Genomic DNA, 13,998 nt, shown 5'->3' on the forward strand with positions numbered 1-13,998 from the left:
TTCAGTCAGATTGAATCCAAACATTTCCATTTTTAAAAAATGCTATCAAATAATTGGATTCAATAATTGGAACAGGCCAACTTCACACAGGAGGGCCCAGATTCAAACGCAGACCCTCAGAACTGTGAGGCAGGCGCGGTAACCGCTTCGACACCGTGTAGCGCCGGAGGGAAAAACGTGTCTACAAAAATACTTGTTGCCACGGCCTTGAGTTATTAACCAAGCAGGGGAGTGAATAATCCATCTGAGGAGGAAGAAAATAAATAAATAAATGTTCTCGATGGTGAGGCGTGACGGAGCGCGCTTTTCCTCCCACCAGACCAAAAAACCGCGAGCACGAATCCAAAGGAAAAACTCCTCCGTTATTTACTGCAGCTAGCTGGTGTGTTTGTTACCTCTGCTTTCAGCAGGGATGTACAGACGTACCTGACTGATTGATTAAATATGGCTGCTATTAGGTTGCCATTAAGCGTGGGAACCTCAGGCTACCTAATAATAATAATAATAATAATAATAATGGATATAAAAGAAATAAATCATAATAAAATAATTAATAATCAATCAATAAATAATAAATAAATAAATAAATAAAAATAATTAATTAATAATAAAAATTTCAAATTATATATATATATATATATATATATATATATATATATATATATATATATATATATATATATATGAAATAATAATAATTAAAAAAAATACGCTCATGAGTCTACTTCACCTCAAGACTTGCGTCCATTTCCCCGCCACTCTTATGAGGTGCTCCCCCTAGTGGCCCGCCAAGTAAATGCTCAATATGTAATGAACAATGGAGTCCTTATAGCAGCTGTATATGAACTACAAATATTGCGATACTTGTGTAGACGTATCGATAATCTATCAAGGAGACAAAGTATCACCATTTTTCGCAATATTGATATATCGTCACACTCCTAGTTGCAATTATAAAAAACGATAAATGCAACTGCATGTAACTGTGCCAGTCAAGAATCAACGTATTGTTAGCCGAATAGCATATCCCAAGTCTTTTTTTTTTTAAATCTAAAAATATAATGAAGTATAAAAATGTAATATAAAATATATGATTGTAAATATATTTTAGACATCAGAGATGCTGATTATTCAAATGAATTAATGTCTATAGATTGTTATATGCATTCATTTCAAGGGTCAGACTGATTAATTGACTAATTTAAAATCAGCAAAAATTGGCCTTTTTTTGGCAGGGGAGGTGCTTACATTACAACATAAGAAACAAATATGCTAGTTTTCAAAAAAAAAAAAAAGATTTTTGCTATTTTTTTTCTCTGTCGGTAAAGCAAATAATTCATATCATTTTTGTTGCAAGCATTAAAGGAACAAAAAATAAATTATTGTTATGATTTGGCCAATTAATCAGTTATCAGGATTTTATTCTGACAAATAAATGGAATCGGCATTGGCCTAAAAAAAAACAAAACAAGAACAAACACATCGATCGGGCCCAATTTATTTTTCATGATAAACTTATGCCATTTTATGTAACAAAAGCAAATATTCACATTTATGTTGCAAATGTCGATTCTGAAAGACAGTTTGGTTGAATTCAGCCTCCTTTTTTTTTGTTGTCTTTATGTGGTAGGCGCTGGCGGCCAACGCGGGCACCGGGTTCGCTGTGGCCGAGCCGCAGGTGGCCATGTTCTGCGGCAAGCTCAACATGCACGTCAACATCCAGACGGGCCGCTGGGAACCCGATCCGTCCGGAACCAAGAGCTGCCTGGGGACCAAGGAGGGCGTCCTGCATTACTGCCAGGAGGTGAGTCGCGCTGCAAAAGCTCAAAGCCGACCAACCGAGATGAAGCAAATCGAGCAAAAAAAAAATCGTAATCCTACAACAATGCCTTTTTTGTGATGAAATTTTGGAAAAATTGTTTTAATATTGACGAGAAAAAAAAAAAAGTCTACTCAAAATGTTAAATGAATGACTCACTGGCCAAGAATAATTTGGCTGTATGTAACTTTTAAGTTCAATACATTAACATTTCCTAGCTTTGTTTTAGGGCTGGGCAATAAATCGAGTTAATTCGATACATCGTCATTTAAAAAAAGTTTTTAACCTGGATTTAAGAGCATTTCCTTGGGAATAACTTCAGTTCTGTTGGAAGCCTATTCCATTCGCGCCCAGCATAACAACTGAATGCTGATGCACCGTGTTTGCTTTAATTCTGGGCTCCTAAGTGACCCGAGTCTTCTGACTCAGAACCCGACTGGGTTTATATTTCCCATCAGCATTTCTTTCATGTATTCTGGACCTAAGCCATTCAGTGATTTATATTAACATTATATATTATATAATTATATAATATACCGGGATATTATATATTCATTTATATTAGTGGATTAATTAAGTAATAATCATAATTTTTTAATTCCTTATTTTTCTTTATTATAATTATTTTATTTATTTTAATTTTTTTACTCACACTCTATTTAATTCTCTGATGGTACTTGAAGCGCTACGTATCTTTCGAGGTGGTACTTGATGGAACACGTTTGAGAACCACCGTTTTAAAACAAAATCTTAAAAAAAAAAAAAAGGCCAAACATTACGAGAATAGTCACATTCATCAAAAAACTCTTATTGCCATCTGCTCCTCAGAAATTCTCCTCAAATGCCAGCAAAATGCCATCAGAAATCGTGGGCGCTAGAAAGTGAGTCATTTTTTATTTTATTTTTCCTAGACAGCTGCATAAAAAAAAAAGCGAGAGTCACATCCGCGCGGCGGGCGAACAAAAGACAAGGACGGCGAATAGAAACGTTGTGATAAAACGCTGAATAGGCTGCCTCTCGATGGCACAGTCGTGAAAAGACGCTTCTCGCTTATCAACGCTTTCGCCCTCATTAATAAACTCCATTTTAGTCATTCATATGCACTTTTTTTTTTTTTATTGAAGAGAACTGTACAACATGTAACAGAAAAAAATCTCTTGAAAATCCACTCACATCATCCATTCACATCATGTTTTTTATTTTTTATTTTGCAGATGTACCCTGAGCTCCAGATCACCAACGTGGTGGAAGCCAACCAGCCGCTGCGCATCGAGAACTGGTGCAAGACGGAGAAGCAGGTGTGCAAGGGCCACGCCCACATCGTGGTGCCTTACAAATGTCTCGGTAAGCGGCTGGCTCGTATCCGGAAGAAAAAAAAAAGAATGCACTCATAAAAAAAATTCTATAAAAAGACTTACCAGCACCAATACTGGTATTGCATGAATAAAGTCAATTTTTAGATTTAAAAAAATAGCTGCAATATTATATGAATGAAGTTATCAGAAAAAAAAAAAAAAAAGATGATTACGCTGCCTTCCGAATGCCTTGTTAAGTGCTTGTCTCAAGTGTCCTTGCTGTCCTTATTATATCGAATCCGTCTGTGGCGCAATATTGAACTTGGAATGTGAGCTGACTAATGTTAGCCCGGAGCTGCAGACTGCTTGCGTCTGTCAAGGTTGGATTCCTCCAGGGCCGCTGCCGCCGCCGCCGTTATTTATTATTGCCGAGGAGGCTTGTTAAGCAATAAAACACCATCGGATTCCACAATCCAGCTCAGACAGAGTCCATAAACTCGTCGCTGATGCACAGGGTCAGCAAGCAGGAGGTCTGCTGCATCATACTCCCACTTGGCCCGGCTCCGTTCTGCTTTTGCAGGGGTGGGCAATCTTCGCCGCACGCAAAAACGTTTTGAACCAGTCACCAAACAAATCAGAGCAACGGTTGTTCAATGGACAAAAGCAAGTCAGGGTTTGGTGTGACCCGGAAATTGCAGTAATTGCATTTTTTGACGGGGAAAACCACCATCACCACTTTTATTTAGTTATTTTTTTAAAGGCGAAGTATAATATAAATATTTTATTTATTTTTATTTTTTTCAGAAAAAAGGTGAACAACAAAAGTCTTTTTAATTTTTTAAAAAAAAATTTATTTATTTATTTATTTTAGGAAAATGTAGTATTAGTATTAGTCTTAAATTACAAATTTAAGAGGTAAGAGAGTTTTAAAAATGTCCCAACATTAAAATATTTTTAAGGAAAATAATCCATTTATTATTTAAAATAGTTCCAACACTGCCAAAATATGCATTTATTTATGTATTTATTTATTTATTTGTGTATGTGTGTGGGTGTGGGTGTGTGTGTGTGTGTGTGTGGGGGGGTGGGGGGGGGGGGGGGGGGTAAAAATATTTAATATTAACATTGAAGTTAGAATTGTGCAGAATATATTGTGATATTACAAGAACAAGAAAAAAAAGTCGTAATATTACCAGAATAGTAAGATTTTTCCTGAGAACATTTAATTCAATTTTATAAATAGTTTTTTTATCTTACGATAATGAAGTCACTTTCTAAATACTCAAAATATTTTGAGAAAGAAAGGCAAAATGTTTTTTTTTGTTTTTTTTTTATGTCCCAGCCTTTTTCCAAAATTGATTACATTCGCCAGAATGAGGTTGTCACAAAAAAAATAAAAAATAAAATGTGGAAAAAGTAGAAAGTGGCGCGAATACTTTGAACAGAATCCGATGTCACATAAGTGTCCTCGTTTCTGTGTGCAATTTGGAACAAGACAACACGCGCCTGACTGACGACTGGCGACAATCGCAAACACAAACAAAAAAGAGAGTTGGGGGTGGGGGATGAAGAAGAAGAAAAAAAAAATAACATGAAATCATCTCCTCCTGTGCTGCACCAGCTTTCCGCCACTGTTCGTCGAGCCGGAAGCCTTTTTTGCTGATTGAGTCGCGCCGCCGGCCGGCCCGCCGGCCGCGATTGAAAAAATCCATTAGCGTTTGCGCCGGACTGTGAAATGGCCGACAATTCGACAGCATTCTTGGCAACGGGTGAGGGTGAGTGAGAGTTTTTTTTTTTTTTTTTTTTTTGTGGCACCGGTGCTCACGCGGCAAACATGACGACTGGAGTGAGGCTGAGCCCAGAATACAGATGACGACAATTTCAGGCGGAATTTTTCCCACTCGGGGACAGATAAAGATCCAAACCAGAACTGCTGAGGAGTTATTTCAGGTGAATATGAGCAGCGGTAGTAAAGCGTTTGTTCGCAAACAAATACAGATTCATTTATTGCGCGTGTGTGTTAAAAAAAAAGGACCTTGAAAAAAATAATCTCATATGAAATCACAATATTTCTTTGACTTCTGAGCAAAAATTTAACCTACATTGTCTGTTAGCTGGCGCTCCAAATTTCTCTCTGTGTGCCCTGCGATTGGCTGACAACCGGTTCAGGGTGTACTGCCCGAAAGCTAGCTGGGATAGGCTCCAGCACCCCCGCGACACTTGGGAGGAGCAAGTGGTTCAAAAAATGGATGGATGGATGGATGGATGGATGGATGGATGGATGGATGGATGGATGGATGTTAGCTTAATGCTAACAATGCAAAACATCATTGACGGGCTCATGAAAAATAATAAAAACAAATATTACTGAGCATTTGTGACCGTCTCCATATATGCATGTTTGTTTATCTGTACGCCAAGAAGGAGCAGCACAATTTCCAATGCATTGAAGTAAAAAAAATAAAAATATGACATGTACAATGTACAATTTTGTGCATTTTATTGAATTATGATGATGATATTTTACTTCACCACAGCAAACAACAACAACAACAAAAACAACAAAAAAAACGTATTGTTCAACCAATTAAATGAGTTTTCAAGTTGACTTAAGTAGCTAAATGGGGCGCACTCGAGCGGCCCGGAACCAACAAAAATAAGTCAAACTTCACGTTTGCCTGTCGACTTTGATTTGTAGTTGAAGAGCCTGAAAACGGCGCGCCGTTTATCGCCAGCAGACACTAATCTGCCGCGTCTGCGTGACTCAGCACGGGATTATTTTATTCGGGGACTCGCTCCTGTCATCGCAGGCGAGAGCAGTTAGCGGCCCGTCATGACGGCCTTTGATTTAATTGCCTCAAACTGCACATTTTTGCGCTTGTCTCTGCTGCATTCTATTTCACGCAGGCAAACAAAAAGACAACTCGGTGAAGATCAGCGTTGCACAAATGTGGATTTGAACTCCGAGTTGCTGCTCAGAGGTTTCGTTGATGTTTTTTCACGTCAATCTTGCTTTGAAGTCCACATTTTTGTTTGCCTTTTGAGGCATATTTCCACATAAAATGATGTTTGAACGGCAAATTGCTGCAGCAAACTGTCAGGTTTGAATTTTTATGAGGTTGCTGATGTTACGCAAGATGAGTTTTGTTTGACTTTGAAGGGATAGCTTTCCAGAAAATGCGGTTTGAACAACTATTTGGTAGGAAACTAGTTGGCGTTGAAGTATTTTTATTGAGATCTCTGACATCACTCAAAATGATGTCTCGTAAACAGGAGTTTGTAAACAGCTTTTAATAATCCAGAAGACAAAATTCAATTTCACGATTTAGCACATTTTCAACGATTCGATTTTTTTAAAATGACGATGTATCAAATTAATTCGATTTATTGCCCAGCCCTAAAACACGACACAAAAAGGAGAAAAGACACTCAGTTCAGGGCTCGCGAGGAGAGAGGAGAGGAACCGACAGATACAATTCACTCCTGCACTCTCTGAAGATTCCTGTCTTCACCCTCTCTATTTATTTGTTTTTCCACGCCCCGAGTTACATGGGTGTTACAATCCTAAAAACGCAAATGCAAGTCATAGTTGGAACAAAGTTTGGCTATGTGTTGTGCATGTTGAGTGGAAGATTGCTGAGTCCATGTGTGGTGCGATCATTTCTTAACAGAAAACAGGCGACCTCAGCAGACTGGCTTGAACCATTCTGCTGCATTAAGATGTTGTGGTTCTTCAGCTTTTGGAGTCATCTTCAAATAGTCAGGCTATGTGAATGTGAGTGGGAACAGAGCAAAACATTCTTCATTGCAGCGAATGTATGATAACTTTTTATGTACAATTATTGCGACACCAGAAAAGTTCATCAAACTCCAAATTGCTACCAATTTGCCCGAAAACTGAAGTATTTGGTGCGCTTTTCCAACGTCAATCATGACAATGCTTTTCACGCCAGTTTTGGGTCCACTTTAAGAGCTCCATTTGACCAGAAAGTGTCTCGTGAGCGTCAAATTGCTACCTGTTTCGAAACAAACGAGTCGTGTGGTGGGAGTGGACGTGTCCTGGGCGGAGATGAGCAGCAGCTGCAGAGTGCTCTGCTATTTGCGGCTCTCCCTTCCTCCTCTTCCTCCTCTTCCTCCTCTTTCTCCTCCTCCTTCCATCCTACCCTCTCATTTTCCTGCCTTCCACTCTGGACGAACCGCCAAACGAGCTGTTATCACAGCGCTCCCTCCCTTGTTACCAAACCTCCCCGATCCTCTCTTTTTTTTTTTTCTTTTTTTTTTTTGTGTGTCCTCACTCGCTTCAACAGAAGCCCTTCTATTCCCACTCCTGCACCGTGTGTGTATTTCCAACTGTTGTCCATTATTTTCTTCATAATGGCCGCGGTTGACATGCATTCTTGCTTGCTTGCTCATGGGCCTAAACATTAGGTACGCTCACAATGCACAAGCATCGTCAAAATCAGAATCATCTTTTTTTTTGTTCACGTATTAGGGCTGCACGATATTGGACAATCATTTGATAAAAGCATGACATTCCATATGAAACTTATTGCATGTTTTTGCGATATGCACATTGCATGGGCCAATATCGCCATATCGATATTTTTTTCGATATATTGTGCAGCCCTACCACATCTATAGAAACACACAAGGAATTTGTCTCCGGTGGTATTGCAGAACAAAGTCAAATGTTTACAGAGTTAATTGCAAGAGGAAAGACGATATTGAAATGTCTGCTTGTTTTTGTGTGCGTAGTTTGATAGCGCCTATCTGAGGGAAGGAGCTGGAGGAGGTGGTGACCAGGATGTGGAGGGTCCGAGAGAATTTTACCTCTTAACTCATTTACTCACAATAACGTGTAAAAAAATTTTTTTTTATGTTTTAAGTGTCCCAAAGACGTATTTATACGGTTTTTTGTTGTTTTTTTTATGCTAGAGCATACAGAAGGCTTTGATGCAGCCTCTCAACTGCAAAGAACGGTTGCAGAAATGGTAGTTATTACACAAACGGCCAGCAGGTGGCAGCAGAGCAAAGGAGATCAGCCAGGGCCATCTAGAAAAACAGCTAAAAAATTACTTACAATTTTGAATAGATTTGTAAAAACTGATGAAACTTAGCTCTCTTGTAATGCTAATTGCTGCAAAACGGAAACAGAAACATACTTTTTTTTTCCTGATGAAAGAAGAGACTTTAGATAGGTTCCATGCTTTTATAGCAATTGAACACCATATTATGTGGGCCTTGCAAAATCAGTCAAAATCCAGTAAAACTGCTGGAAGCAAACGGGATTGCGAAATGGGAAAATGGCAGCGAGTGAATGAGTTAAAAGTCGCCCATACCTTTTTTTTTTTTTGAGCAAATTGTGGAAGAAAAATCGTGCACAACTTAAATTTGAAGTGAAAAAAAAACAAACAAAACATGGATACATTAGCTAATTTTTTTCCAATCGTTCAGGAGGACAAGCATCGTTCACGTGTCTGCGCCCCAACAGCTCACAACCTTTGTTCCCTCACACCTGACGTGTGATTCATCATATGCGACTCCTAATACTTGTTGATGTCGGTGCTCTGCGGCGCCGCTAACCAGATCGTTTTCTTTGCGATGTCGCAGTGGGCGAGTTCGTGAGCGACGTGCTGCTGGTTCCGGAGAAGTGCAAGTTCTTCCACAAGGAGCGCATGGACCTGTGCGCCAGCCACCAGCAGTGGCACGGCGTCGCCAAGGAGGTGAGACGCGCCACTCGGGTCACATGACTTAACTCGGGTGTGGTCGAACAGAATGGGAGGCTCATCTTTTTGCCTGCGGTTTGGAATTCGTCGGCCAGCTGATATAATTGGCCACGATTAGCTTTTCCAGTTAGCGACGGATTGCGCAATCTGAGGTGAAATGATTGGATGCCCGGTTGTCACCGCTGATTTGATTTTCATCCTCAGGCGTGCTCCAAGAGCTCGACGGTGCTGCACAGCTACGGCATGCTGCTCCCGTGCGGCACCGACAAGTTCCACGGCACCGAGTTCGTCTGCTGCCCGCCCTCGCGTGCCGAGGAGTCGGCCGATTCCGCCCGGGAGCGAGAGGAAGAGGAGGAGGAGGAAGAGGAAGATGTGGAGGATGAGGAGATCGATGAGGCTGACCTGGATGAAGACGAGGACGCCCTCGAGGACAGGTTCCACGAGTCACTCCTCTTGTTAGCCTTCTCTCAAATTGTTCAGTAACGCGTTATATTTCCGTCATAAGTTATAACCCTCCACGTTTTTTTCTCCATACAATTTTTCAATATATTTGTGATGAACTTCCGCGTCCTTATCGCAGCGAGCCTCCGGCTGACGAGCGACCCACGCAGAAGGAGGAGCCTCTGGATGAGGAGGACGGAGAGGAGGATGAGGATGAGGAAGATGAGGAAGATTATCATTATGCCTACGAGGACGAGGAGGCCGAAAAGGAGGAGGATGACAAGCGAGACAGCAGCAGAATGTCGGACAGCCGCGAGGACGAGGACAAGACTCTGCAAGAAGTCAAAGGTCTTCTTTTTTTTTTGGTCTTTTTCGGGCAATTACAGTAATTGTCAGTTACAGTAATTGTTGCTAGGTAGAATTCCAACGCTCAGTTTAAAGACAAAATGGATTAAATTTTGGGCACAATATAAATATTAATTTGTGGCCACAGGTTACATATTGATAGGCAAGCGAAATACAATTAATGTTAATATGCTTCCTGGACAGTTGGGTCAGCAAATCAAGCACACCTTTTTTTTTTTTCTTTTTTTTTTGAAAAAAGTGAATGTGGAAAGGTGTGCTCCATTTGCTTACCCACATGTCCATCAAATTAATAATTTCTTGTGCACAAATGACTATTTTGCTCCCACAAATTGGAATTTGTGGTTTCAAATGTGAATTTTGGACATATGCCAAAAATGTACATTTTATGGAAACAAATGAGCATTTTGAGTGGATGCTATACCTACAGTATTTTGGGGCTACAAATTAGTATTTTATGCACGCATATAGCTTTTTTTGTAGCCACCAATTCATATTTTGTGCGTATGTTATAGCCCAACAAATTCTTAAATTGTGGCCACTAAGTTAGTATTTTGTGCGCACGTTGTACCTGTTTACTGGTCATGATTTTGTCTTTTGTGACCACAATTTAACATTTCGAAGACATGTTATACCTGCCTATAATTTTCATTTATTATTTTGTTGTCACAAATTAGCATTTTTTGCACACTTTATATTAGGGATGCACGATAATGCTATTTTCAACCGATACCGATAAAGCAATTATTTTGAACGTGCCGATGTCGATAACCGATAAGTAAGCCGATAACTGTCGATAATTGCCGATAATTATCGTGCATCCTTACTTTATATCTCTATTATGGGCACAATATCACTGGTTCATGCTCTATCCTTGAGTATTGCACAATTTTCATGTCTTTGCTGGAAAGTATTGTTTGGAGGTAAAAAAAAAAAAAAAAAAAGACCCAAAAAAGTCACCTCATTCAGTCCATGTCTGGGTCTCCGTAGAAAAGTATCATCTTGCAGTGTCCATACAGTATTAGTTTGTATTACGACTAACGACTTCCCATTGGTGCAGCCGTGTGCACCCTGGAGGCGGAAACGGGCCCCTGCAGGGCCTCCATGCCCCGCTGGCACTTCGACCTGGGCCAGAGGAAGTGCGTGCTCTTCATCTACGGAGGCTGCGCGGGAAATCGCAACAACTTTGACTCGGAGGAGTATTGCATGGCCGTTTGCAAGCGACTCGGTGAGTGGAAGTTTGTCAGTTGCGCTTCGGCTGGGCTATTAGATTTTTATTATTATTATTATTATATTTGCAGGGCTTTGCTGTACTTTATTTCCGCTCTCTTGTTGTTGTTTTTTTTGTTTGACGGTTGTTTTGTTTTGGCAGCCACGACCCCGACGCCTCAGCCCGCCGACGACGTGGACATCTACTTTGAGACGCCGGCCGATGACAAGGAGCACAGTCGCTTCCAGAGGGCCAAGGAGCAGCTGGAGATCAGGCACCGCAACCGCATGGAGAGGGTGAGACACAGGATACCGCGCTCCTGAAAATGCTCAAACTCAAAGACGCAGTTTGGGAGTTTATCGGTAGTGCTCACTTGTTGTCGGCTGATGCTGGCTGGATTAGTTTAAAGGCTAATAGTTGTATGCTGAAAAATATATATATTTGTTTTAATTCACAAGGTATTAAGAGCCAAAACAACATTTCAAATATTACAAGAAAAAAACAAATACAAAAGAAAAAATATATATATTTAAAAAAAAAAAACTCACTTCTCGGCCATAGTCAGTTGGGTTGATTCGGCTCCAGCACACCCGTGACCCGTGAAAATGGATGGATAATTACGACAAAAAACAAAACAAAAAAAAAAGTATTAGAAAAGTGCAAAAAATACCCCCAAAAAGTTTGACAAAAAATAAACAATTATTGCAAAAAAGAAAAACACAAAAATAGAATTGAAGAAAAACTAAATATATACATATTTAAAGCATTACAATGCAATACAATATTATACATTAGTATTGTATTGCATTACTATAATTTACTATTATTAGAAAATAATACAATTTAAAAAATGGCAAAAATTCAAAAATGTTCAAAAATAATACAGACTTTTACCAAAAAAAAATGCACCAAAAAAAAAAAGTTCTATCAATCAAAGAAATAGTATAGAGATGGAAAAAAATATTACAAAGTAATAGAAAGTATAAAACATATAAAAACATTAAAAAAAAAAACAACCCACAAAAATAAGTAAAAAGTAAAAATGCAAGGCAAAATAACATTTTGGACAAAAATATTAGAAAACAATATATAAATGTTAGAAAAAAAGCACAAAAGTATTAGAAGAAGAAAAGACAAACATATGATGAAACATACACAAATATTGGAAATAAAGCAAATATTGCAAAAAAATACAAACATATTACATATTATAAACGTCACGACTAGACTGTTATGCCGTCAGTCGCAGAACTGTGACTGGAAATGGTATTTCATTTTGTGTCTTATCTTCTGACTGCCACAGGTGAGGAAGGAGTGGGAGGAGGCCGACCGCCAGGCCAAGAACCTGCCCAAGGCTGAGAGGCAAACTTTGGTCCAGGTCAGTCAGCGCCCCCCTGTGGTCGGGTCAGATGGGACACATTATTGCTCTTTCACCTGAACTGATATTTACTGATGATCAATTATGACCGTATTTTTTTCAATGAACCTTGGACGTGTCCATGAAACTGTGGCCAACATGTTTTTTGTTTTTTTGTGCAGCACTTCCAGGCCATGGTGGAGTCGCTGGAGGAGGAAGCCGCCAGCGAGAAGCAGCAGCTGGTGGAGACTCACCTGGCCCGAGTGGAGGCCATGCTCAACGACCGGCGCCGTCTGGCCCTGGAGAACTACCTGGCGGCCCTGCAGGCCGACCCCCCCAGGGTGAACACCTCTTCACATACAACCACTTTTCGGTTCCAGGCGGAAACCCACTCGTCATACGAAAGCCAGTCAAATAGAACTAAAGTGGAGCTCTGCTGCACGCCATAGAATTTAATTTGTGTGAAACAAAATCCGCTGCCGTCACTGCAGTAGCTAACAGTCTGTTTCCCGCAGCCTCACCGCATCCTGCAAGCGCTGCGCCGCTACGTGCGCGCCGAGAACAAGGACCGCCAGCACACCATCCGACACTACCAGCACGTCCTGGCTGTGGACCCCGAGAAGGCGGCTCAGATGAAGTCACAGGTGGGTCTTCTTTGAGGATGGATGGATTCAAATGGTTGCTCACCAGAGGGAGCCATCCCAAAGGGATCAATAAAGTCAAGTCGAAGTCTAAGGTTTGGAATTAGAGAACAGAGTTTTCGAGTACGGTTTCAAGATGGGGTTAAAGTTTCAAATTAAAGTTAGGATATCAAGACAGTTTTTAGGGTTTCGAAAAAAAATGTTGCAAATCTTCTCCACTGCAGCATGCAGAATTGAGAGCGTCCACCATGCCACAAAATGGAGAATAGTTACTTTACCGCCACCTGCTGGGCTGTCTTGTTTACTGCATTCCCCTTCAAAGCTTTCATGCGTGTGGGTGCGTGACGCTCATTCCGACTGGCAAGCTGAAGGATGTTGGGGAGTGATTCAGACTTGGCGCTAATTTGCATATTAGACTCACTGTCGCAATATGTGCGTGCGTGACATGCTTATAACTTGCTGTCCCTTTTTCTTATTTGTCAGGTGATGACTCACCTGCATGTGATTGAGGAGAGGATGAACCAGAGTCTGTCGCTCCTCTACAAGGTCCCCTACGTGGCCGAGGAGATCCAGGATGAAATCGGTGAGTTTCTTCCGGACCAATCGGGAGAGACTGAAAACCAGCAATGAAGAAGAAATTTTTTTTTTTATTTTTTTTAGTCCTCTCGCACACTTCAAACATAATTAGAGATCTTAAAACACACTTTTTAAACACGTTTGAACATGAAAAAATAACAAGTAAAAAATAAAATGTTTAGAAAATATTGTATGTCGACTTGCATCATAATGAAATGAAGAAAAAATTCAATGATATCAGTCGATATTAGCTGAAATCGGCTGATTTTTGCGGATTTTTGTTGATTATTTCAAATTACAACATAAGAGAATTACATTCAAACAGAATCTTCATTGTAAACAAATGCCAAAGTGCAAACTATTATAAAACATTCATTTGTTCTGCCATAAATTCCTAATATTTTCTACCGATTTTTATTTTTTTAATTAATCATCCAATTAAACGGTTATCATAATTTTATTCTACCAAATATGATATCTCAACACACACGTATCTTAAATTATCTTTCCCCATTTAAGGAATTTCAGCTTCCCCCCCCCAAAAAAAAACAAAAAAACAAAAATGTGTTT

The 13,998-nt window shown here is 39.9% G+C and overlaps 1 protein-coding gene across 4 annotated transcripts in view; it reads left to right on the top strand.

Annotated features, from left to right (window-relative positions):
- Positions 1-13,998, top strand: part of aplp2 (amyloid beta (A4) precursor-like protein 2) — a 47,232-nt gene that overhangs the window by 24,398 nt on the left and 8,836 nt on the right. For all 4 annotated transcript variants that reach the window (XM_077540456.1, XM_077540458.1, XM_077540457.1 and 1 more), the window contains exons 2-12: positions 1,631-1,804; positions 3,034-3,163; positions 8,725-8,837; positions 9,045-9,274; positions 9,421-9,629; positions 10,705-10,872; positions 11,017-11,150; positions 12,158-12,232; positions 12,394-12,552; positions 12,727-12,855; positions 13,336-13,435. In XM_077540456.1, the coding sequence (XP_077396582.1) occupies positions 1,631-1,804; positions 3,034-3,163; positions 8,725-8,837; positions 9,045-9,274; positions 9,421-9,629; positions 10,705-10,872; positions 11,017-11,150; positions 12,158-12,232; positions 12,394-12,552; positions 12,727-12,855; positions 13,336-13,435 (1,621 nt within the window). The remainder of the gene's footprint in view (positions 1-1,630; positions 1,805-3,033; positions 3,164-8,724; positions 8,838-9,044; positions 9,275-9,420; positions 9,630-10,704; positions 10,873-11,016; positions 11,151-12,157; positions 12,233-12,393; positions 12,553-12,726; positions 12,856-13,335; positions 13,436-13,998) is intronic.

Source organism: Festucalex cinctus, chromosome 13 (genome assembly GCF_051991245.1).
Source record: "Festucalex cinctus isolate MCC-2025b chromosome 13, RoL_Fcin_1.0, whole genome shotgun sequence".
Classification (NCBI taxonomy): Eukaryota; Metazoa; Chordata; class Actinopteri; order Syngnathiformes; family Syngnathidae; genus Festucalex; species Festucalex cinctus.